This window comes from Hyperolius riggenbachi, chromosome 10 (genome assembly GCF_040937935.1).
Source record: "Hyperolius riggenbachi isolate aHypRig1 chromosome 10, aHypRig1.pri, whole genome shotgun sequence".
In the NCBI taxonomy this organism is placed as follows: Eukaryota; Metazoa; Chordata; class Amphibia; order Anura; family Hyperoliidae; genus Hyperolius; species Hyperolius riggenbachi.
The window spans coordinates 249,953,101-249,979,054 of NC_090655.1; the positions used below are offsets into that span (position 1 = coordinate 249,953,101).

Genomic DNA, 25,954 nt, shown 5'->3' on the forward strand with positions numbered 1-25,954 from the left:
GGAACTCATCCTTCCCCTTGGCTGTCAACCTCTTTAACTCCCTCCACATACTCAACCTCCCCCCCCCCCCCCAACAGTGTCCGCCTCCTCCCCCCCCCCCCCCCCCCCCTCCTTAGGATGTGGCCCAGACTGTGTTTTGGTCAACCATCCTACAAGACTAAAAACTTATCTGATTTTGGTGTCACAAAATTTGGAATTGTTCTGCACAATTTATATTGTCTTTTCTTGCTTTTGTCAACAGCATGTCTGTGTGCCTTATCTATCCATGTATCTACCTCTTTCTTCTACTTGAGCTATGTATTGTGCCAAACCCAATTCCAGGCAAGACCCAGTCATGCTTGGTGAAATAAACAATTCTGATTCTAAACATCAATTCTAAACATTCGTCACATGATAGATTTTAGTACAGTGCAGCTCTCTGTGTGCTATACCACAAGAAAAGAAGGCAACATCAATTTCTGCAAGAAATTGCTTCCTAAAGGACTCTGACAGAGGAAAGTTAGAAGAAAAAAAAAAAAACCATATCACAAGCAGATATGCTTTTCTGATTATACATATTGTCATTCTCTCCATGACTTATTTATCATCTTCTGGTTTTCCTAGAAAACAGTCTAAGTCAGCTACTGATATAACAGTCCCCAAAAACACAACTTCCTGTAAAAATCAGAAGCAAAAAATTCAGTGAACTCCTAGACCTCCCCTTCACAAAATGAGGTACAAGCAAAGAAGTTTGAAGTCGTCCAAAACAGTCACTTTTATGTTGGACCTTTGCTGCAGCATCTTGTCCTATGCAATTCCTCTACAGACTGAATAGTTCTGTCCATGATTTGTTGCCCTAGATCTGCCACCTACTGCATATATCAGTGGCCATTTTTCTTCCGGTGTTTGGTTAGACTGCCTTTCTCTGTGTAACTTTTCCCGCACTCCGCACATGAGAAAGGATGCTCTCCGGTGTGAATCCTCTCATGCCTAAACAGGTGTTTTCTCAGAATGAAGCATTTGCCGCACTGCGAACACTCAAACGGGCGCTCTCCGCTGTGGCTGCTTTGGTGCGTGCGCAGGTTTCTTTTGTAAATGAAATCTTTCCCGCACAATGCACAGGCGTAAGGCCGCTCGCCCGTGTGACTTCTCTGGTGCGTCAGGAGGTCTCCCTTTTGGACAAAACTTTTCCCACACTCTAGGCATGAGAACGGGCGTTCGCCTGTGTGAGTTCTCTGGTGGACTTGAAGGGTCTTCTTGCAAGCGAAGGACTTCTCACACTCCGAACATGAAAATGGACGCTCGCCGGTGTGACATCTCTGGTGTTTCAGGAGGTCTCCTTCCTTTGTGAAGCGTTTCCCACACTCTGAACAGGAGAAAAGATGCTCGCCCGTGTGCATTCTCTGGTGCGTCAGCAGGTTGTTTTTCCGAGTGAAATCTTTCCCGCACTCTGAACATGGAAAAGGCCGCTCGCCTGCGTGAATTCTCTGATGCGTACGAAGGTCTCTTTTCTGTATGAAGCCTTTCCCACACTCTGAGCACACAAACAGTTTCTTGCCTGTGCAATTGATCTGCTGTGGGCCAACAGAATGGTTTCTAAAATCATTATCCCAGTCGGAGAGCGGCAGAACTGTATCCTCCCTGTTCTCAGCAGTATGCAAAGTCCTGGACGATGACTCCTCAGAATTAGATGGATCTGATGATCTCCCAACATGTTTCATTCTAGGTTGGACATTTACAATAATGGCTTGCAGTATGTCAGAAGATCCTCCAGGATTAGACTGGCTAGGTAGACGATCATTATAGTGTGGGCTATGATGGTCTCTTTTTGGAGAATATTGTGGGATGTCATTATCTTCTGCATCGGAATCTGGAGAAGAAGTAACATTTTCCGAGGAGCTTCTCACATAGCGTCCATCTGTTGGGGAAATAAAATAGTATTAAAATGGAGGTGGGCCTTTCATGTGGCGTAGAGTACCTCCTACTCATTTGTTGGTACTATGATGTTATACTGAGGAATGGAGATGGACCTTTCATATGGTGTACAGTATCTCCTCCTCATTTGTTGGTGCTATGATGTTATACTGAGGAATGGAGATGGGCCTTTCATATGGTGTACAGTATCTCCTCCTCATTTGTTGGCTATGATAGTGTAATGGTTAAGGGCTCTGCCTCTGACACAGGAGACCTGGGTTCGAATCTTGGCTCTGCCTGTTCAGTAAGCCTGCACCTATTCAGTAGGAGATCTTGGGCAAGTCTCCCTAACATTGCTACTGCCTATAGAGCGCGTCCTAGTGGCTGTAGCCCTGGCGCTGCGAGTCCGCCAGGAGAAAAGTGCGATATAAAATGTTCTGTGTTTGTTATGTTATACTGAGGAATGGAGATGGGCCTTTCATATGGTGTACAGTATCTCCTCCTCATTTGTTGGTACTGTGATGTTATACTGAGGAATCGAGATGGGCCTTTCATATGGTGTACAGTATCTCCTCCTCATTTGTTGGTACTGTGATGTTATACTGAGGAATCGAGATGGGCCTTTCATATGGTGTACAGTATCTCCTCCTCATTTGTTGGTGCTATGATGTTATACTGAGGAATGGAGATGGGCCTTTCATATGGTGTACAGCATCTCCTCCTCATGTGTTGGTACTATGATGTCATACTGAGGAATGGAGATGGGCCTTTCATATGGTGTACAGTATCTCCTCCTCATTTGTTGGTACTATGATGTTATACCGAGGAATGGAGATGGGCCTTTCATATGGTGTACAGTATCTCCTCCTCATTTGTTGGTGCTATGATGTTATACTGAGGAATGGAGATGGACCTTTCATATGGTGTACAGTATCTCCTCCTCATTTGTTGGTACTATGATGTTATACTGAGGAATGGAGATGGACCTTTCAAATGGTGTGCAGTATCTCCTCCTCATTTGTTGGGAGCACGAGGTGGTAAGGCTATGTTGTTCATGGAATAGTGATTGTAAACCCTGCCCTTCCCAATCACTATAGTTGTATGAAAAGGTTTGATAAACCTTGATGATGTATGTAATAAAATCAATCAATCAATCAATCAATCATATCAGAGGAGACAACTGCCAGACCATCTGAATGTGGCCTCTATAGTTGTCTTAACTTCCATTTCTGTTCCTGCATTTATTACATATTGTTTACCTGCATTGATATCTAGAGGCCATTCCTCTTCTTTAGCTGCCTCTAACATTTCTTCCTCCTCTGCAGTCGGCTGCTCACCCATCTCATATATCTCTTCTTCTTCTTCATCTTCTTCATCCTCCTCCTCTTTTATTGTCCTCAGCGTGTCACCCCCCAGAGACTGCTGATCTTCCCACTCATATGTGTCTTCTTGTTCCTCTTTAACTATGACCAACATGTCTTTATTCTCCGTTAAAAGATCATCGTGTCTTCCATATGTATTTTCTTCCTTTTTAGTCAGTTCATTACCCTAAAGCCAGAAAATAGCAATCAAGCCTTACACACCTTTTATTAAATCCTGAGTCTGGACAGGTAAGATAAAAATGCCATTACGTAACTTGGCAGGTTCCCTAAAGTATTGCAGCACACTTCAATGGTCATAAACAAGCCACTCTTGTTTTCTATTTCTCTTGGTCACAGATCTCCTGCTGTTTTTTTCAAATGAGAGGGAGGATCCAAGAGGAGGGGATTGTGTGTGCAGCCAGTCCCTGCTTCTGCTTCAGGATGGGAATGGGACAGGATTATACAGCAACAACACTGGTCAGTAGATCTTGTTGCGGAGATCTGACTCATGAGGAACCACTAAGGCTGGGTCCACACTGGTTCACTTGCAGATCGGATCCGTTTCAAACGGATCCGTTTATCCAAACTTTTTTTTTCTCCCCTCGTTTTTCCCGAAAATGCATTTTGTAGCATACGTTTCCAGTCCGTGGAAACGTATTGCCCAGCCGTGGAGGGAGAGAGGTCGCCATGCTAGAGGGGGTAGCAGCCAGGACAGGGGGGGGGGGGGGGGGGCAGCGGTTAGAAGGGGGGGGCAGGTCAGCCCCCTCCTCCCTCACCTGGGCCCCCCGTCCTTGCTCCCCCTCCAACTACTTTGCGCAAAACCTGTGTAACGTATAGCGGCAGCGAGTAGAGAGCTTATCTTCTTCCTCCACTCGCCACTTGATTTCTTGCTATGCCGCGCTCTATATTTCGGAGGTCGGCACTGCAGGAAGTGACGTGGCGAGCGGAGGAAGAAGGTAAGCTCCCCGCTCGCTGCCGCTATACATTTTAGGTTATGCGCAAAGTAGCTGGAAGGGGGGCGGGGACGGGGGGCCCAGCTGAGGGAGGGGGGCGACCCCCCCTCCCAGCCAACCGCTGCCCCCCCCCCCCCCATCCTGGCTGCTACCCCCTCTAGCATGGTGACCCCCTCTCCCCCCCACAGTCTGTGACACAGAAACTGATCCGTTTTTGTGTCCAAAACTGCCTGTGTAGTGGGGTATCCGTTTTCATAATCGCCTTCACTATCCCTCTGTATATCCGGAGCTATGTGCGGTCCGGGGGAAAAAATGCTGCAAAGACCGGACTGGTAATAGCATGGGGATTGCCATTGGGCTGCAAAAGACCAATGGGAATCATCAGCAACAGGGAGAATTCTCATTGGTTCATGTTGGACCATTGAAAACCCTAGGACAGCTGATATTGGCTGGAGGTAGGGAGGGAGAATAATAATAATAATAATAAAAAAGCGCTAAATATATTTAAAAATAAATACAATAAATATTTATACAGTATATAAAAAATGAACATCCCAGCAGGGATCAGAGCCCACCAACAGAGACACTCGTTAGTGTGCAGAAAAGAGGGGGGGGGGGAAATCACTTGTGTGCTGAATCTTAAAGAGACTCTGTAACATGAAAAGATCCCCTGGGGGGTACTCACCTCGGGTGGGGGAAGCCTCCGGATCCTAATGAGGCTTCCCACGCCGTCCTCTGTCCCACGGGGGTCTCGCTGCAGCCCTCCGAACAGCCGGCGACTGTGCCGACTGTCAGTTCAATATTTACCTTTGCAGGCTCCAGCGGGGGCACTGTGGCTGCTTTCCGTTCCGAACTACACGGAAATACCCGATCTCATTCGGGTCCGCTCTACTGCGCAGGCGCAGGACACTTGCGCCTGCGCAGTAGAGCGGACCCGACGGCGATCGGGTATTTCCGTGTGGTTCGGAGACGACAGCCGTCAGAGCGCCTGCGCAGGAACCAGGAAGGTAAATATTGACGTCACCGCTGCACGGACTCCACGGAGGGCTGCAGCGAGACCCCTGACGGATGGAGGACGGCGAGGGAAGCCTCATTAGGATCCGGAGGCTTCCCCCACCCGAGGTGAGTACCCCCCAGGGGATCTTTTCATGTTACAGTTCCTCTTTAAAGCTGCAGTGGCCTAATAAGTGGAAAATGGCCTGGTCACTAGGGGGGGTTTTGCCTGTGGTCCTTAAGTGGTTAACAATATCTTCAGTACAGTTACATCACTATGAAATATATAATCTTATTCCATCTGGAAACACCTCTAAGCTGTAGAAACTGAGTTCCACCTACCTGATAATGGTGGGAGATGGTGAGATCTTCCTTTGGACAATCCTGGGAATAAAGAGGACCTGTGCATCTCTCTGGTGGGTTTCTTTTACTGGATCCATCTGCAGGAAACACACACTGAGTGAATACATTGTCTCTATGTGATTATCAGATGATGGGGGTGGACCCTCCGTACTCTCTCCTTTACAAGAGATGAAAGTCCCCTCTTACCCGGTGAGATGAGGGGCGGCTGATTCTCCATCATGATGTCCTTGTAGAGGTCCTTGTGTCCTATAAACTGCCACTCCTGCATGGAGAAATAGATGGTGACATCCTGGCACCTTATTGGAACCTGACACATACAACGATACAGTCACCATACAGACACACCCCTTGCTGTTACTACATAATGTCCCATAATTCTCAACACCTCTCCCGTCAGTAGTTCTAATGAAATTTTTGGTGCCACTAAGAATCTTTACCATGTTGTTTTCCTGTAGTGTCCGGGACTAAGGTGGGGCCTCTGTGATGGGTCCGGCTTCTAGGCATCAGTAGCTCAGACGATATCTTCTCCACCTAAATAATAATATATAGTAATATAATAACCCTGTGTACATTTCCAGATCACAGTCTGACCTCCCAGAATCCTCTCCTCTCCAGTCAGGTGTGTGTTTTATTAACAGAGATAAGAGTGATGTCATGTGACCTCCAAGAATCCTCCTCACCTCTCCATTCAGATAAGCAGCAGCAGAGATTGAGGGTCACAATGCTGAATGCTCACGCTCTGCAGGCAGCTCTACCTCCATCACACAGTTGTCCTATCTCTGAGAATACATTAGCATCAGATCAGATCAGTGCAGTGGGGGTCAGTGCACAGTCCCTGGGGATTATTGGGGACAGAGTGCATAACAGATTAATCAGAGTGGTTGAGCAGTGGTAAGGGGGTGGGGGATACCTGTGTATTAGGGAGAAGCAGTGCTTTGGGTGGGGCCAGTGGATATTAATGGGGGTAGATTGTATTAGAGATGAATGAGGGGGTGGGAGCAGTGAAGTGGGAGAGGGGATGCGTGTGTGTTTTCCTATATTAATCTGGAGATTTACTTACTCTGGAGATTAGCCAGAAACGCTAAGCAAGCATCTAAATCCTAACCTCCCACAGCTATGTGTTCCAAAACCTATAACAATCATGGAGGGTGTTATGGTAGTGAATAGGAAGACATTCCATAAGCATTTCTACGATCTATTGGTATCATTTTATTCAATTAAAAAAAAAGAGAGAAAAAGAAAGATAAATACATGTACCTCCTCTGCTGCCAGTCCCAGCAATAGTCCCCCTCTGCTTCCTGCCCCTTCACCTCTCACTTCCTGTCTATGCGTTCCACCACTCACTATTTGTCTGTCTGCAGCTCGTCACCAGTTCCTATTTATGCGTTCCACCCCTCTGTTTGGTATTTAGTTCAACACTTCCTTTCTATGCGTTCCACACACTCACTATTGTCTACAGCTCATCACTTCCTTTCTTTATGTTCCATCTGCGCTGCGAGAGAATCACCACCCGGTGGAGAAACGAGGAACTGCATGTGACTTTTTTTTTTTTTTTAATTATTATTATTATTATTATTATTTTATTAATTTTTAGCATAGGGACCAGTTTATCACCAGTAATGCTTGCATTCAGTCTATAAACACTGATATATCTGATGTTCCAGCACTGCACCCTTCTGTACAGTGCTCTGATGTTAACTTATACGTCACCCCAATTGTAAAATTTCACAACATTGTTTAATTCTCCACAACATTTTGTGGAACCTCCCAATTGGACTTCAGAGGGGTTTGCCCAGTGGTCCTCAAACTACGGCCCGCCGGCCAAATGCGGCCCGTCGAGGCTTTTTTACTGGCCCCCCAAACACAAAATGTATAACCTATAGATGTGACCCACTGCACCTTTAAATGTCAGCACCCCACATACAGAATAGCAGTGCTGGCACCACCCATTCACATACTGTAGAAGCCAGAAAGCAGTAATTTGCTGGCAGCCAATCCAATTCTACATCAGGTGACACTGCTGTCCAATTGTCACCTGGGTTTTCACCTGGGTATGCTTCACTGTCTGGTGCACAAAGACGTTCTTCAGGCCACGAATGACTGAATGGCTGCTGCTGGGAGTTCTCCACCAGGCATGATTGGCAGGGAATCAATACCTAGATTCAATGTTATGTTTTTCAACATCATTTTATGTATGTTCCGGTCCCCCTGCAGTCTGAAGTATGATGACCCGTCCCTTGACCGAAAAAGTTTGGGGAGCCCTAGTTTAGCCCACACACTGTGCAGATGTTCCTGAACACAACGCAAAGTATTTGGTTGTGCCATTCATTATGTATGCCATCTCTGCCTGCGTCTTACTCTGTCCTGTCTTCTATGGATCTGGAGCTTAGTGTCTGTACTAAAGCCTGGTACACTTATCCAATTTTGATTGGCTAATGACTGACCAAATTTACGACCTTCATGTAGTCTGGGGGGCAACAGATCGTGAATACAATGAACAGATCGTGAAAGTAAGCTCTCATATTACATAGAGGTGATAAGATAGGTCAATCATTAGCCAATCAAAATTGAAAGCTTAAAACACACCTTCCAGTTTTGAATGGCCAATCATTGACCAGTTTTACCATACTACATGGTGGTAGTAACAATTGGTCAATCAAAATTAAAGGTGTGTACCAGGCTTAAGAACAGATTGTGTAGGGAAGCTCTTATACTGCATGGAAGTGATAAATTGGCCAATCAAAATTGTGTTTGTACCAGAGCTGATATAAAGACGATGTTCTTATAACATCTTGGTGTTCTGGACTGCATACAAATAGTGTTGTAGATACATAGCCCAAACAGACATATATGTATATGTACTGATTTTTGCATATCAATGACAAGAAACACTGTCTTTATATATGTGAGTATCTATGTAATGTATATTATTTTTGTTCAAGAGATATAAGACTTACTTTATTAAGTCTGTTGTAAAAATTTTCAAAAACTGTTCAATAAAAACCATTGAAACATATAAAGACGATGTTTCATACATACCCCGGGCTCCCTCCAGCCACATGCGCACGGATCGCTCCCACGCCGCTGTCCTCCGCTACCTGCAGCTTCGGTACCGGGTGCTATCACTTCCGTCAGTCGGAGCCAGTCTGACATAAGAGAAGTGCGCTCTTTGCGTATCTCTCCAGCAGCCACTGGAAAGATACGTAGAGGGCGCTCTTCTCCTGCATAGACTGGCCCTGAGTGGCTGAAGTAACGGGACCCCGGTATTGGAGCTGCAGGCAGAGGAGGACGGCGGCGTGTGAGTGATCCGTGCTCATGGGGCTAGAGGAAGCCCGGGGTATGTAAAAAATGTTTTCTTTATATCAGCTCTGGTTTCCTTTAAGGCTAATTTCACACCAGGACGTTGCGTTAGAGGGGGCGTTAAGGTCGCATAACGTCCCCCTAACGCAACGCCTGGTGGTGCTGGATCTGGACGTCAGAGTGAGCTGCGTTGTGCAGCTCACTCTGGCGTCAGTGATGCCGTGATGCGCACTCTTGTGCGCATGCGGCATCACGTGGTCCCGTCGGCCAATCGCCGCACAGAGCGGCCGCTCCAGGAAGTGAACACTGCACGTCACAACGTGCAGTGCATATTAATAAGCCATGTGCCTGGCCGCTCTCCGCTCCTCCACAACATTACTGAGCATGTGCAAGCAGTCTAACGCGGCTCAGCCGCATCTAAAGTACTGCATGCAGTACGTTGTCTTGTGACGCAGCGTTACAATATAACGCAACGTCCGCACTGTGAACAGCCCCATTGATTTTTCATTACTGTGCGGTGGGCTGCGTTACAGGCTGCTCTAACGTGCGCCTGTAACGTCCCACTGTGAAACCAGCCTAAAAAGGAACTAACACATCCAATGTTAATTAGCCAATTTTACCACTTTCGTATAATATGAGCGATTACCTACATCTGATAATCATATTCAAAATCTATTTGCCCTCACACATTACACATTGGCTGAAGGGCTCTGTTCCACTGGGAAACGTGATCACAAGCACAATCACTCTGCAATGGTGCAACTCGTATTTTACACACGCCGTGTTTGCACCTTCAGGAATGGAGTGCAATAGCATGAAGAATTGTGCAAGCTGGCGATTGCATTCTGGGAAAAAACAAAATGCACTAATGGGAAATGAGCACCGTGCTGCTGCGATCGGCAAGAGGCCTGCAATCCACTTTTTTGTATCGGATCGCAGCCTAGTGGAAAAGTCGAAGTGTGTAAAAACCCTGTGTGTTATGCAGGCATCAAACCAACAAACGATGATTCAGGTAATACCCTTTATTAACTGTGTATTTTTTATTGCAAGCTTTCAAAACATTAGGCTTCTTTTTCAAGCATTATACAGACCTGGATCAGAACCGTAAAAAAGGGAAAGCAACATACAGATAAAATAAACTTACAGTAAGAAAGTTTCACACTGTTTAAACAAAAGCTTGAACAGAAAAAGCTAGGTTCAGGATTACGTTTGAATCTTTACACTATTTGGCCTGCATCCTAACAGAATTTTTAACATTTCCAGAGCTGATTAACAATAAAAATTGTATACATACCTGGGGCTTCCTCCAGCCCCATACGCATGGATCGCTCCCACGCCGGCGTGGAGCCTCCTCAGCAGAACTCTGGTGACCTCAACCCCATTACAACTGAGGCCACTATAACCTTTTGCAGCACATAAGTGCCCTCCCTCCCCCCATGTAGAGTAGTGCAGTGGTGGAAAGCAGCTGCTCCAGCATGGGAACCATTCCTTTTCTTCTGCACAGTTTCCCACTGCCATTCTCCTACATACAGGCCTTCAAGCAATCCTGGAGAGGATCAGTGGGCATAGAGGTGAATGGATGGAGCACATGGGGGGTACTGAGGGAGGATGGCGCAGTATCAGAGGAGGGAAGTCAGACCCACCATTGGCCTTGGTCTCAACCACAGCTACACTGCCACTCCTGATGTTTACCTGCATTATATGTCCAGTGACTGCAGTGTTAATGGCGGGAGATGACTGCAGCTACAGGGACAGCCCAGACAAAGCTCTGCTGCCTCCAAGGTGTCTGCTGACATCTGTAACTTACTAACAGTAAACTAGCTGCAGTGTGTGCTGATCTCTGCTACCTCCAGTATGTACAATATAAGCTGATACTCTGTGCCTGTACTGATAGTAAACTAGCTGCAGTGTGTGCTGATCTCTGCTACCCCCAGTGTGTACATTATAAGCTGTTACTCTGTGCCTGTACTGATAGTAAACTAGCTGCAGTGTGTGCTGATCTCTGCTGCCTCCGGTATGTACAGTATAAGCTGTTACTCTGTGCCTGTACTGATAGTAAACTAGCTGCAGTATGTGCTGATCTCTGCTGCCTCCAGTATGTACAGTATAAGTTTTTACTCTGTGCCTGTACTGATAGTACACTAGCTGCAGTGTGTGCTGATCTTTGCTGCCTCCGGTATGTACAGTATAAGCTGTTACTCCATGCCTGTACTAATAGTAAACTAGCTGCAGAGTGTGCTGATCTCTGCTACCTCCAGTATATACAGTATAAGTTGATATGCTGTGCCTGTACTGATAGTAAACTAGCTGCAGTGTGTGTTGATCTCTGCTACCTCCAACATAAGCGGTTATTCTGTGCCTTTTACGGATAGTAAACTAGCTGCAGTGTGTGCTGATCTCTGCTACCTCCAGTATGTACAGTATAAGCTGTTACTCTGTGCCTGTATTAATAGTAAACTAGCTGCAGTATGTGCTGATCTCTGCTATCTCCAGTATGTACAGTATAAGCTGTTACTCTGTGTCTGTACTGATAGTAAACAAGCTGCAGTGTGTGTTGCTGAAATGTTGCTATTGCACTAAAGCATTTTCTTTCTAACCTCCCCTATTCTAATTTTTGTCTCTCCACTCCTTAGTATCAGCAGGAGTGATGAGGTGATGAACCAGATGAACAGTTAAGGTCACAAGCCTGTATTTTAAAACAGAAACCAGCATTAAAGTGGACCTGCACAAGACAGAAGGAAATATAGAGAAATGCACCCTGTATGTATTTAGACAGTTTAGCCTGTCTAATTCTCCCTCATTTGTGTCTAATCACTAGTTGTAATTTGATTTCTCCCCTGTGTCACATGACTGCCATGGCAGATAAGCTCATTTAAAAACACAGGAGGTTAATAATATGTCTGCTTCCATGAATCAGGAAGAAGATCCAAAGACATAACAATACCTTTAATGACTAATTGTACAATATTCCTTTGCAAGCTTTCGAAACTAAGGTTCTTAAAGTTTTAAAAGGTTGCAAAGGAATCTTGTACAGTCAGTCATTAAAGGCATCACCTAAACAACCTTTGTTGTTATGTCTTCGGATTCTCTCCATGACTAATACCAAACCACACACAACTGGCTTCAGGAAGAAGACACATTGCAGATTTATTTTAGGATTTCTATCAGCTGCAACAAAGACATATTTTTTTCTTGAAAGGTTATTATGCTGTTGCATACCTTTAGGCTGCTTCCACACAGGGACGTTACAGGCGCACTTTAGTGCAGCCTGTAACGCTCCCCCAACGCACAGCAATGTAACACAAGTGGGCTGTTCACACTGCCCACGTTGCGTTACATGTAACGCTGCACGTTGTAGTGAAAGTGCAGCATGCTGTGCGTTTTAGCGGCTTTAGCCGCGTTAGACTGTTTGCACATGCTCAGTGGGGGGGCGGAGAGGAGGCGGGGAGATGCCGCTACAGTAGCCGCGCACATGGCTACTTAATATGCACTGCACTGGCGGCCGCTAATTGGCCGGCGGGATCACGTGATGTGGAGTGTCTTGCTCCGCATCACGTGGTCCCGCCGGCCAATCAGCGCCACCCTGGGAGACCTCATGCGGATAGAGCCGCCTAACGCGGCTCACTCTAACGTCCTCTCCCGCACCACCAGGCGTTGCGCTAGGGGCACCTTATGCGACCATAACGTCCCCTAAAACGCTACATCTTGGTGTGTAAGTAGCCTTAAGAGCAGAGAGGATGTTTTGAGTTCAGGTCCGCACTGCACCATCGATGTATGCTAACAATTTCATTTTGCAATTGTGGGTTTTGCAGACACTGGTTGATGTTCATTTAGTTTATAGTAAAAGAGGAACTGTAGTGAAAATAAAATTATTTTTTTTACAATACTCATTAATAGATTATTTAGTCAGTGTTTGCCCATTATAAAATCGTTCCTTTCCCTGATTTACATTCTGAGATTTATCACTGGGGGCGGACATCTTTACTGCTGGTAGGTGCATTCACTGCAGAATATTTGTTTATTCTTTGTTTTGAAGCCAGTAGAATACCTGGTTTCCCAGAATGCTCTGCAAGCAGAATTCTGCATGTATAAACACCCCTTGGCTGTGACATCACTGGAAGGATGGGGTTAAACATAAATATATTTATTTACTGTATTTATAAAGTAAAAGAGGAACTGTAGTGAAAATAGCTTTTTTTTTTTTACAATACAATAGATTATTTAGTCAGTGTTTGCCCACTGTAAAATCGTTCCTCTTCCTGATTTACATTCTGAGATTTATCACTGGGGGGTGGGACATCTTTACTGCTGGTAGGTGCATTCACTGCAGAATATCTGTTTATTCTTTGTTCTGAAGCCAGTAGAAATAATATCTGGTTTCCCAGAATGCTCTGCGAGCAGAATTCTGCATGTATAAACACCCCTTGGCTGTGACATCGCTGGAAGGATGGGGTTACACACCAATATAATTATTTATTTATTGTATTTATAAAAGTGGCAACATATTACATATCGCTGATATACAGTAGTATATAGGTAAAGGAAATGTTTGCTACTGCGCTCTACTATATGTCACAGCACAGTGTCTGTTCAATTTTTCCCAGGCTTGCTGGTTTGCTTACATTCTCCAGCAAAGAAAATGGGCACTATGGCAAAAAAATGTAAAATGTAAAATATGTGCGAACACATACAAATAAAAAAATATGTTTTTTTCCAGAGTAAAATGAGCCATAAATTACTTTTCTCCTATGTTCCTGTCACTTACAGTAGGTAGTAGAAATCTGATAGAAGGTACAAGTTCTAGACTAGTCCATCTCTTCATGGGGGATTCTCAGGGATTTATTTATTTTGAAAAGCAATGGCAGTTGCTCTGTCCAACTGCAAAAAAAACTGTGTAGCGAGCAGGGAGACTGGCCAGCATCATTGTTTAAATCCTTTTTAGGGAATATCTTTATAAAGAATAAAAGCCTTGCTGAGAATCCCCTATGAAGAGATGAACTAGTCCAAAACCTGTTGCTTCTGTCAGATTTCTACTACCTACTGTAAGTGACAGCAACACAGGAGAAAAGTAATTAATGGCTCATTTTACTCTGGAAAAAATGTACTTCTTATTTGTCTGTTTGCACATATTTTAAATTTTACAATTTTTCATCATAGTGCCCCTTTCACCGCTTTCGGACAATGCTGAAATATACGCCCTGTTTGGGAGCGTTTATCCCTGCCAGGGCGCAGATTTCATACACCACCACCACCACAGGCTCTGGCAGTTCTTGCTGCTACCGACGATCTCTCCCTCGCCGCAACCCACTTACCCTGCTGTCAGTATGACAGCAGAGCTCTGTGAGCCAGTCAGGAGCCGATTACTCCCGACTCCGTGATCACTGTGAGCCAATCCCATTGAGCTCACATTGATGACACGGTCAGAAGCCAATGAAATCATCTCCTGACCGGCTCACAGAACGATATGAGGGCAGAGCAAGTAGAATGGGGCGATGGGTGAGCGGTGTGATCGGCGGTAGCAGCGATTCCATGCGGTGTGAGGTTGGCGAGTCCCGGTTTTTGGTGACAGCGGTCTCTCCTTAAGGACCAGAGACTGCTGGTACTGAAGTGGTTAAAGTCCACCTGAAGTGATTTTAAAAAACAGAAGTTAGGTCCTTGCCTTAGTAGTTACCGATCCTCAGCAGCCAATCATTCCACTGCTGGACTATCTAGAGGCTTCCAGAGGGATCTAACCTTTTTTTTTTATTGCTTCAGGTGTCCTTTTATGTAAATCAGAGAAAGGGGTTGGACTTGTTGTTAGGGGTGTAGCATGTGATATAATAACATTTCTGTGAAGGGACTGGTGAGTTATTATGGACAGGACACCACATAGCAATGACAGCACCCCGACTTGAGAAGAAAGCACGTTTATTAGAAAATAATATAAATATTGCCATGCTTACATACTTCTGTTTATATCCATTTCCTTGTAATCCCAGAAAATTAAATCTCTCTTCATTGTGCATGATCAAAGCTAGGGCAGAGTACAGTGCTGAAAGTACAGCGACCAGTCAGAGCAAATCTGTCCTCTTCTGAGAGTACAGAGACCAATCAGAGGTCAGTCAGAGTCAGTCTGCCCTCTGCTGAGAGTACAGTGACCAATCAGAGGTCAGTCAGAGTCAGTCTGCCCTCTGCTGAGAGTACAGTGACCAATCAGAGGTCAGTCAGAGCCACTCTGTTCTCTGCTGAGAGCACAGCGACCAATCAGAGGTCAGTCAGAGCCAGTCTGCCCTCTGCTGAGAGTACAGCGACCAATCAGAGGTCAGTCAGAGCCACTCTGTTCTCTGCTGAGAGCACAGCGACCAATCAGAGGTCAGTGAGAGCCAGTCTGCTCTCTGCTGAGAGTACAGCTACCAATCAGTGGTCAGTCAGAGCCAGTCTGCTCTCTGCTGAGAGTACAGCTACCAATCAGTGGTCAGTCAGAGCCAGTCTGCTCTCTGCTGAGAGTATAGTGACCAATCAGAGGTCAGTCAGAGCCTGCTGGGGGGAAAGTTATGAGGGTGAAGAATAAATCTACCTTGTATGTTGGAAAACAACATGCAACCCTCGAAACATGTTAGACACAGGAAATAAAGCTGTCAGTAAGGGTGCTGCACATGACAGTAGGCAAATTTCTAATGTTTCAGCAGCCCTGCAATGTCCTGATATGACCCAAGCAAGGCTGTTCTAGACCAGGTTCTCCATCATTCTCCAAGCTTAGCATATAAATCCCTATTATGCTGTTAAAAGACAGTTGAAGTGAGAAGAAAATGGAGGCTGCCATATTGATTTCCAGTTGCCCTGCTGGTCTATTTGGCATCAGTAGTGTATAAATTACATTATCTTGTCAGATCTGACAATGTCAGAAACACCTGATTTGCATATACTTGTTCAGCGTCTCTGGCTTAGGCCCTGTTCACACTGGGGATCGCAAAACGTGTACTTTCACTGTACATTTGCATGATTTTTGAGTCACCGCGTTTCACAAATTTTTAACATTTGAACTGCAATCACTCCAAAATCGTGGAAAAGCGCTGCATGCAACACATTTTTGTTTTCTGTGAATCGCCGGCAATCGCTGCAGTGAGATCACTACCATATACTATCGCTTTTCAAAGTGCTAGCGATCACCGGGGATTTGGGAATCTATGGAAAATGCCCGCAAATCGCCCTAGTGTAAATGGGCCCTAAAAGTATTAGAGGATAGGCAGGATAGCCAGGCAACTGGTATTGTTTAAAAGGAAATTAATATGGCAGCCTCCACTTCAGGTTTCCTTTAACAGATCAATTCATGGAGCAAACACTACCACAGATAGGTCACCAGCATCAGAGGTCCTGCATTATGTGCTTATGCATTCATATATCTTTGGCTTTAAAGCATTTCCCACACTCTGAATACACAAAATAAAATAAACTATACTTGCCTGTGTAATTTCCCTGCTAGGCAAAACAATGTCTGCTTTCTGCATAAAAACCCTTTCCCACACTCAGCATAAAATACCTCACTTGCCATTGTGAACCCTCTGGTGTGTGCTAAGGTGCGATATCTGAACAAAACATTTCCCACACTCTGTACATGCATACGGTCTCTCGCCAGTGTGCCTCCTTCTGTGTTTCAGAAGGTCTTGCTTCCTCAGGAAACATTTCCCACACTCAGGGCAGGGAAATGGCTTCTGGCCGCTGTGGACTTTCGAATGTTCTTTGAGGCTTCCTTTCTCTGCAAAGCATTTCCCACACTGAGCGCACCGGAACGGTTTCTCCCCAGTATGAACTCTCTGGTGCAAAACTAGCTTTGATTGGGTGAGGAATAACTTCTCACACTCTGAGCAGGAATAAACCTTCTCACCAGTGTGGACCCTCAAGTGTAAACACAGCTGACTTCTTGTTTGTAAAGATTTCCCACACTCTGCACAAGACAACGTACAGTCTGCTGAATGAATTCTCAAGTGTTGGTCGAGGCTGTATTTTTGGTTGTAACATTTCCCACACTCTGGACAGGAGAAAGGGCGCTCGCCGGTGTGGGTCCGGACGTGAAAGTTAAGCTTCTCTTTCTGCCGGAACCGTTTCCCACACTCCGAACATTCGTAGGGCATCTCACCGGTGTGGCTTCTTTGGTGGGTGTGGAGCATAGACTTCCATGGAAAGCCTTTCCCACACTCGCCGCATACAAATGGCATTTTCCCCGTGTGGCCTCGCTGGTGGGTGATCAGATTTTTTTTCTGCGTGAAACACTTCCCACACTCTGGACAGGAAAATGGACGGTCACCCATGTGACTCGCAAGATGCCTCCGTAGGTGAATTTTCTGCACAAATTGTTGGCCGCACTCTGAGCACACGTAAGGCATTTCATCGGTGTGGCTTGACAAATCTTGGTCAAGGCTTGATTTCTCAATGAAAGATGGCTGATCCCTGTTGTGTTCTTGCTGATGTTCAGAGTGATGTGATTCCCTTCTGAAACCTGTACTTTCGTCAGCACAACATAATACTTCTTCAGGTCTAACAGTCCCGGAAGAGGATTTTTCTGGAGAAGATGGATTTGGAGTCCTAAGTGCAACAGCACAGGACATCCCAGAAGATGACTGACCACCTCTCCAATATGTTTCTTCTTCCTTAATTGTCCCAATCATGTCTCCCTCCTCCATAGACGGCTGATCACTCCTCACATACGTCTCTTCTTCTTCTTTAACCTCAATTTTCACATCCATCACATCTTCACACTAAACCAAAAAAATCAACATTATAATAAAATTGCACTTCACACAAAATCATATTCTCAGAGTGGGAGGAAACTATGCGGTTGATTCACTAAAGGAAATAGCGCAAGTAACCTCCTGTTACTTGTACTATTTCCACAGCGTGCTTTAAATGTAATGCGGTTTACGCTATTAGTGCTATTAGCTGGGTAGCGCACATATAAACAAGAGTGCACGCTATGCTGCAGTCACTGCAGCATAGCGAACACTATAATCTTAAGCCTCCTTGCAGCATATAAGGAGCGCTCCTCTACTCCCGCCCTGAGCCCCTGCAGGTCCAATCACTGTAGAGGACGTGATACCCACCCTCTGATTGGCCCAATAGGCTGCCTGGCACTTCACAAGGGGGCTTAGGGCGGGAGGGGAGCGCTCCTTATATGCTGAAAGGAGGTTTAAGGTAATAGTGTTTGCTATGCTGCAGTGACCGCAGCATAGCGTGCACTCGTTTATATGTGCGCTACCCAGCTAATAGCGCACATAGCGTAAACCGCATTACATTTAAAGCACGCTGTGGAAATAGTGCGAGCAACAGGAGGTTACTCGCGCTATTTCCTTTAGTGAATCAACCCCTATGAGTTGTAGACCCTCATTTCTCATTATCTACCTCATGAAGGCAAGTGTAGTTATGTTCTTCTTGTGGACAATCCTGGGAATAATGAGGACCTGTACATCTCTCTGGTGGGCTTCTGTTACTGGATACATCTGTAGGAAACACACACACTGATTGAATACATTGTCTCTATGTGTTTATCAGGTGATGGAAGGATCCAGGTGGACCCTCCATACTGCTCTCTCCTGTACAAGAAATGAAAGTCTCCTCTTACCCGATGATGTGAGGGGCTGATTCTCCATCATGCTGCCCTCATAGACCTCCTTGTATCCTTCTACATACTCAGGTTTCCGATACCCTTTAGGAACCTGACACACACAATGATACAGTCAGTCTACAGCCACACCCCTTGTTGTTACTGCATAATATCCCATAATTCCTAGCACTGCTCACCTCTCCTGTCAGCAGCTCCATCATCTTGCAGATGACATCTAGAATCTTCTTCTCATTGTCCGCCTTATTTGCCAGGGAATAAGAAGTGGGCACTTTAATGTAGGACAGTCCATGAAAATGGCTCCTGGTGGTCAATAGCTCAACAGATGTCTTCTTCACTCTGTTTTCCTGCATGAAAACATAAGTTGACAGCCATCACTTTATACAGTCCCAGAATCCTCCGCACCTCTCCAGTTTGGTGTTTTGCCCTGGTATGAGTTAGGTCATGTGACCTCCCAGAACCCTCCTCACCTCTCCGGTCAGCAGGTAGATGATCTCCAGGGTGAGGTCTAGTATCCTCTCAGTCACATGACTCCAGTCCTTGTCCGGGGTGGTAGTCATGTCTCCTGCAAGCTGATGAGTAAAAACATAGAAATTAGCTGGTCTATAAAACTCAGGCGCATAGTAAGATGGGGTAACAATATACAATTCTGACTCCCAAACCTGTTCTCAAGTCCCACTAACAGTGCGCATGCTGTGGTGGGAGGTCACACAGGGTAGACAGTAACTGTTGCTGAGAAACGAATGACCCAACCGATGCACGAGGGTAGCTACCTGCAAGTCGAGCACTGCTGATGGGACCTGAGGAGAGGTTTGAGGTACACCGTAATGCAACATGAAGGCTTCATTCACCAGTGTCACCACACCTTCCAACCTGCTGAGGCAGCAAATTCGAGATTGCATTTTAGGTACACACTATGCAATTTACACTTCAGATCAGATTTCCGATAGAGAAAATGAACGGATCTGGGCGAAAAAAATATACAGCCTACAAATTGCGAGAGACCGATCTCAAGCTCAAAATCAATCTGTTTCTCGATAGGAAGCAGATCAGACATGCTGGAATATATCGACCAAAATACTGGCTATCCTTTCATATGTCCTTTTGATTCATTTTCGATTGATCCTCAATCAGGAAAATGATCAGCAATCTGATTGGAATTTGAAAAGATATTGCATATATGTATACGCTAGCTTTCTTCTATATCCTATCGATGGGAGATCTGAATATTGATTTGATCACTCGCTCGAATAGGATCTGAAGTCAAAATTGTATGGTGTGAACCAGGCTTTAATTTGGGACAGTAGTAGTAGTTTTTTTGTGTAAAACATTTAAATTGTGTTTCAGTCAGGGCTGAGGAGTCAGAGCAATTTTTGGGTACATGGAGTTGGTGATTTCATAAACGGAGGTGTCAGAGTTGGAGTTCGATGATTTTTGTACCCACTCAATAGGCCTGCAAGGGCTATGGAGTCAGAGTCGAGGAGTTGGAGCAATTTTGGGTACCTGGATTCAAAGTAAGTGGTTTCATAAACTGTGGAGTCGAATTTGGAGTTGGATGATTTTTGTACCCAACTCCAAAGCCCTGGTTTCACTGGAAGTCGAGGGAAATGCAGTTTTTGTATAAATATACAAAAAAAAAAAAAAAAAAAAGAAATCACATTTTGTTAGTAATAGGATGCATTCTATATGCAAATTTAATTGATAACCATGAAGAATTTGCATTGAGAAATTTTGCATACAAAAGTATTAAAGAAACCGCAAACAAAACCTTAAAAAAATCATCAAAAATCAACAAATGCAGTAATGCGTGTATGAAAACATGAATGCTTTTTCCCATAGACAAGCGAATACTTTCATAGTAGAGGAATAAACTTTTTTTTACAGCCATCTACATAAGGCCAAAAATACAGGCAAATGAAAAGGAAACATGGTCAGAAGCAGGGCTGTGGAGTCGGTACAAAAATCATGGGACTGCAACTTCGACGGTGGTTTCATAAACTGAGGAGTCAGACTCCGACTCCAGGTACCTAAAATTGCTCTGACTCCGACTCCTTGACTGACTCCTTAGTCTAATTTTTACAAAGGCTATGGATTTGGTTCAAAAATCATCCGACTCCTCAGTTAATTAAAGCCACTGACTCCAGATACCCAAAATTGCTCCGACTCCAACTCCTGGACTCCAACTCCACAGCCCTGGTCAGAAGGATTTAGATCCCAGATAGGGACCGTCCTAAAAAAGGGAGGGGCTGTTGAGAACTGTGGGGAATCCAAAACCGAATCTCTACTAAGCTAACAACGTTAGATAAACACAACAAGGTTCAGAGTTAGTGGATATAAAAGCACAGCAATACTGACTCCCAATCTGATAAGCAATTCAATCAAGTTGGCCAACAGATAATTCTTCTGCCAACTGACCTGCTGTCTGATAGTTGGACATGGTGGTAAATACTGATTGATCCTCGTAACATCATCTAACTTGTGGAAACCACCAAGCAAAATATCCAAAACTCAACCCAGCTAGCTGGGCACTAATTTCCTATGTAAGTACAGTACAAGACCTTCTCATCCAATGTCACACCTGCTACAGGAAAGCCATTGAGAGCGACTCCCTCATCAGGCTTACTGAGAGGAAGCTAAGAGCGCTCAAAGCTGGCAGCAATGCAAGAGGCGATCCTACAACTCACTGGTGTCTCCTGCCTTCCCACTGCTTACAGTGAGTTTTCTGGGCCTAACCTGGGATGCGGGATGGGAGGGACAGAAAAGACAGGCAGGCCAATGTCTGGAGGCAGGCACGGGATATTATGTTACATACCAACGCATAAATACATAAATATATATAGGTCATGGGGTAATGTGCTGCACAATAAAGAAAACATTCACAAATAATGTTGTGAGACATTATCTGCATGCTCGAGTATTGTCCACACCTCCACAGTACCACAAAGCTGCTCATCCACGAGTGGCTTCATGTTACTGCATAATGGCTGACCATACTCGCTCATTCGCAGTACATCAGCACTGGCCCACAGACAGGAGTGCGGCCACAGGAACTAATACAACAATCGCTTGTCAGACCCAAAATATAATAAGACAGAATCTTACCACATATAATTAAGCAGTGCTAACCCGCCATCACAAATATAAGTACGCTGCCCAGAAACAGCTCAGTGGGGGACACAAAAGAAGAAAGACGGGTAGTCAAGAGTGGCCCCTTAACCCCACCCCCAAGTACGTCTCTGATCTGTGGGCGGGTCAATGTTTTCAGAAGGTGGGCACAGAGCACAAGAGCGTCCAGCTGCTGGGACATTTAGCAGCCCACCTGGGACATCTGGTGTCCCACCTGGGACATATTTGTGCCTGGGATGGGGACCCTAATTCAGGGGCATGTCAGCTCAGTGGCATAGTGGATAGCACTCTCGCCTTGCAGCGCTGGGTCCCTGGTTCAAATCCCCCAAATCACCATCTGCATGGAGTTTGTATGTTCTCAATTTGTCTGCAAGAGTTTCCTCTGGGCACTCTGGTTTCCTCCCACATCCCAAAAACATACAGATAAGTTCTTTAGATTGTACGCTCGCAAGGGCAGGGCTCTCTCACCCTTTTGTGTCTTGGATTTTGTTACACATTTATTCATATTAAAATGTTGTTACTGTAATTACCAATTCTGTACTTTATACCGATCAGGGCCGGATTTAGGCCAAACTGCCTAGGCCGCCTAGGCTAAACTGGTCTAGCATTTCCAAGCTTGCAAATGCTGCAATGCAGGGAGATCAGGCGAGCGCCTGACCGCGGCTTTGGAGACTGAAAGGAACAGGAAGCTCCTGCATTGGAGACGAGCGGAGAAATTAGTGACACTGATGGCTGCTGCGGTGTGAAAGTGAGCTAGCTACCTATACTGAAAGGGGGGGGGGGTCAAAAATTGAGGGATTTAGGCCCAGTGCACACCAAAAACCTCTAGCAGATCTAGCGTTTTTTGGAGCGTTTTTGTGTAGCAGATTACAAATATTGTTACAGTAAAGCTGTTGCTGAGCAGCTTTTGCAACAAAAACGCCTGGAAAACCGCTCTGATCTAGCGTTTTTCAGAGCGGTTTTCCACTTTCCTATACTTTAACATTGAGGCAGAAACGCCTCAGAAATCTAAAAAAATGCTGCAGCCCCCTGAGTTTGCATTTGTGGAAAAAATGAACCTCTCTGGTGTGCACCATCCTATTCACTTTCATTAGCCAAGCGGTTTTCCCCCTGCAAGCGTTTTAAAAACGCTCCAGAACCGCTCCGGTGTGCACCAGCCCTAAGAGAGTCATCTGGCTACCTATACTGGAGGGGAGAGGGTGAAGGAGTAATCTGGCTACCTATACTGGAGGAGAGAGGGGGAAGGAGTAATCTGGCTACCTATACTGGAGGGGAGAGGGGGAAGGAGTCATCTGGCTACCTATACTGGAGGGGAGAGGGTGAAGGAGTCATCTGGCTACCTATACTGGAGGAGAGAGGGGGAAGGAGTCATCTGGCTACCTATACTGGAGGGGAGAGGGGGAAGGAGTCATCTGGCTACCTATATTGGAGGGGAGAGGGGGAAGGAGTCATCTGGCTACCTATACTGGAGGGGAGAGGGGGAAGGAGTCATCTGGCTACCTATACTGGAGGGGAGAGGGGGAAGGAGTCATCTGGCTACCTATACTGGAGGGGAGAGGGGGAAGGAGTCATCTGGCTACCTATACTGGAGGGGAGAGGGGGAAGGAGTCATCTGGCTACCTATACTGGAGGGGAGAGGGGGAAGGAGTCATCTGGCTACCTATACTGGAGGGGAGAGGGGGAAGGAGTCATCTGGCTACCTATACTGGAGGGGTCATCTGGCTACCTATACTAGAGGGAAGGAAGGAGAGGTCATCTGGCTACCTATACTGGAGGGACAGGGGGAGGGGTCATCTGGCTACCTATACTGGGGTGGAGTCACCAGGCTAGCGATACTAGAGGGAAGGGGGATGGTTTATCTGGTTTATACTGGGGGGGAGGTTATCTCGCTATCTATACTGGAGGGAAGGGGGGAGGGGTCATCTCACTACCCATACTGAAGGGGGCTGACTGGTGACAGTGGCCTTGGGCGGTAAAGAGTACAAATCCGTCCCTGATACCGATTCTGTATTTTGTATCAACTTTGATTTAATATATTGGAGTATACCATTGTCTGCATTATTTTGTACCCCATATTTTTTCTTACTTTATACAGCGCAACGGAATATGTTGGCGCTTAAAAATAGTTGATAATAAGTTAATTGACTTCTCCCTAAAAACTGGCCCTAGGCTATGATACATACACTACACAATACATATATAGACATAGGATGGTAGGGATTAGATTGTGAGCTCCTCTGAGGGACAGTTAGGCCATATACACACATCAGACTATAGTCTTTTGAAAATGAAAGATCACAGACCAATTTTACTCCCTTCCATGTAGTATGAGAGCATTTCTAAACAGTATATTCTATGGAGCGGAACTCCCCATCAGATAGAAATCTTTGCAAGATGCTGCACACACAGATGCTGTACAGACACAAAAGATCAGTATCTGCAAAATATCGGTTCCTGCCAAAGATCCGTTCCTGCAAATTGCATTCATAGTCTATGAGATCTGCAGATCATCATACACACCTTGTTTAACTGACATTCATCTGCAGATCAGACAATCATCTGCAGATCTGAAAATCCATCCTGGTGGATCTGATCTGCAGATGAATGGCTGTTAAACAAGGTGTGTAGGATGATCTGCAGATCTCATAGACTATGAATGCATTATGCAGGAATGGATCTTTTGCGGGAACAGATCTTTTGCAGATACTGATCTTTTGTGTCTGTAGAGCATCTATGTGTGCAGCATCTTGCAAAGATTTCTGTCTGATGTGGAGTTCAGCTCCATAGAATAGATTGTGTAGAGTATGGCTCTCATACTACATGAAGGGTGGTAAGATTGGTCTGTGATCTTTCATTTTCAAAAGACTATGGTCTGATGTGTGTATGAGCCTTTAGTGACAAGACAATATATACCGTGTACAGAGCTGCAGAAGATGTACACCCTATATAAAATACACATAATAATAATATTAGTGCTCTTCCCCCTCTTACTACAGCTCACTAAAGTCTCCTATCCTAATCAGATTTACCAGCAGATATTGGTGTGGAGGGAGAGGAAAGAGAGGGTTACTAAGCGTAAATTCAAAATAATACCTTAAATTGGGTACCTTATTTACTCTTATACACGTCCAGATCCATCAGTATCTCCTCTGACTTCCTCATTCCTGTGTGTGCCAGAGAGTACTTCCTGTCTGCAGATTAAGTGATCTTACCACCTACTGGAGAATAGACCAACTGCAATGTACATTTTCTTTTCTTTTCTTTTTTTTTTTTTCCCCCCACCACTTGAAAAATATAATTAATTTTCTCATAGATCTAAAAGGAATAGGATGAAGCTGAACAAGGACTTTCAGATTCTGCAGGCGAATTAATGATTAACTGTCAGCTTGAATAATTAATGGTTGTTCTCTCTTGTGATCATTTTATTATTTATCACCATTTGATTCTATGTTGGACACCTCTGTCTAGATCAGCCTTTCTCAACCTTTGTACCTTGGAGCAGAGCCGGGATAAGGTCCTCCAGCACCCAAGGCTGAGACACCAAAGTGCGCCCCCCCCCATCCCTCCCACCCCAGCCGTCACACACTGATTGCTATTAGACTAAGAGGGCCACAGGGCTCACAACCTCCCCAACACCTTAATATCTAGTTATCTGGCATGCAGTCACTGCTATGTATCCCCTTTTCTTATTTCTTTCTGCTTCAAACACAATTAGGAATGACAGCTGAATTAATTCTGCGCCCCCTCCTACCCTGCGCCCTGAGGCTGGAGCCTCTCCAGCCTATGCCTCGGCCCGGCCCTGCCTTGGAGGAACCCTGTAAATAACTTTTGGGTCTCAAGGAACCCCTGCAAACTATTTTTTGGTCCCGAGGAACCCCTACATTAATTTTTCAGGAGGCATGGTCTTTAAATAGGTTAGGCTGCTAATTTCACTATCTCCTATTACACTGCCACTCATTATACTGTCTCCTGACCCCCCCATTTAGTGCTTCTTGTTACAGTACCACCTATTATAGTGTGCTCTATTATACTTCCCCCACGATGGGGTAAAATGTCAAGGAACCCCTGCAGAGTCCTCAAGGAACCCTGGGGTTCCAGGGAACCCTGGTTGAGAAAGCCTGGTCTAGATCATATTGATCCTAATAAATCCAGTCCATGTTTTTTTTATGCATTTGCTCAAAGGGTCTGGGTGTTACCAAAGTCACTAAGGAACTATTTTTTTTACACACCTGAACAATGTCTTCTGTTTTGTGCTTAGTACTGAACAAGTTCTGGCAGTGATCACAGCACAGGAACAGAAGGATAGACGGGTTGCTAGTTGGGTCACAGTTAGAAGATGGAATAGAGAGGGAAAGTGTATGGAAGTCTAG

At 45.2% G+C, this 25,954-nt stretch overlaps 2 protein-coding genes across 2 annotated transcripts in view; both read right to left on the bottom strand.

Moving 5' to 3' along the window:
* Positions 1-24,757, bottom strand: part of LOC137537088 (zinc finger protein 585A-like) — a 51,954-nt gene extending 27,197 nt beyond the window's left edge. Inside the window, exons 1-6 of the mRNA XM_068259231.1 lie at positions 24,692-24,757; positions 18,929-19,030; positions 18,638-18,805; positions 18,459-18,552; positions 18,239-18,336; positions 16,388-17,598 (exon numbers count right to left, since the gene is read on the bottom strand). Coding sequence (XP_068115332.1) covers positions 16,388-17,598; positions 18,239-18,336; positions 18,459-18,552; positions 18,638-18,805; positions 18,929-19,018 — 1,661 coding nt within the window. The 5' untranslated portion in view covers positions 19,019-19,030; positions 24,692-24,757. The remainder of the gene's footprint in view (positions 1-16,387; positions 17,599-18,238; positions 18,337-18,458; positions 18,553-18,637; positions 18,806-18,928; positions 19,031-24,691) is intronic.
* On the bottom strand, positions 268-6,898 carry LOC137535266 (zinc finger protein 615-like). The gene is made up of 6 exons (XM_068257084.1): positions 6,821-6,898; positions 6,001-6,094; positions 5,750-5,825; positions 5,543-5,640; positions 3,153-3,441; positions 268-1,897 (listed from the first exon to the last, which is right to left on the bottom strand). The coding sequence occupies exons 2-6, from the start codon at positions 6,001-6,003 to the stop codon at positions 861-863; spliced, it is 1,503 nt and encodes a 500-aa protein (XP_068113185.1). The 5' UTR covers positions 6,004-6,094; positions 6,821-6,898; the 3' UTR covers positions 268-860.
* Positions 24,758-25,954: the final 1,197 nt, after the last annotated feature.

Coding starts and splice junctions, on each gene's coding strand:
- LOC137535266 (XM_068257084.1), bottom strand. Junction 5,641..5,749: donor GCCGCCCCTCATCTCACCGG/GTAAGAGGGGAC, acceptor TGTTTCCTGCAG/ATGGATCCAGTAAAAGAAAC. Junction 1,898..3,152: donor GCCTCTAGATATCAATGCAG/GTAAACAATATG, acceptor TTTCCCCAACAG/ATGGACGCTATGTGAGAAGC.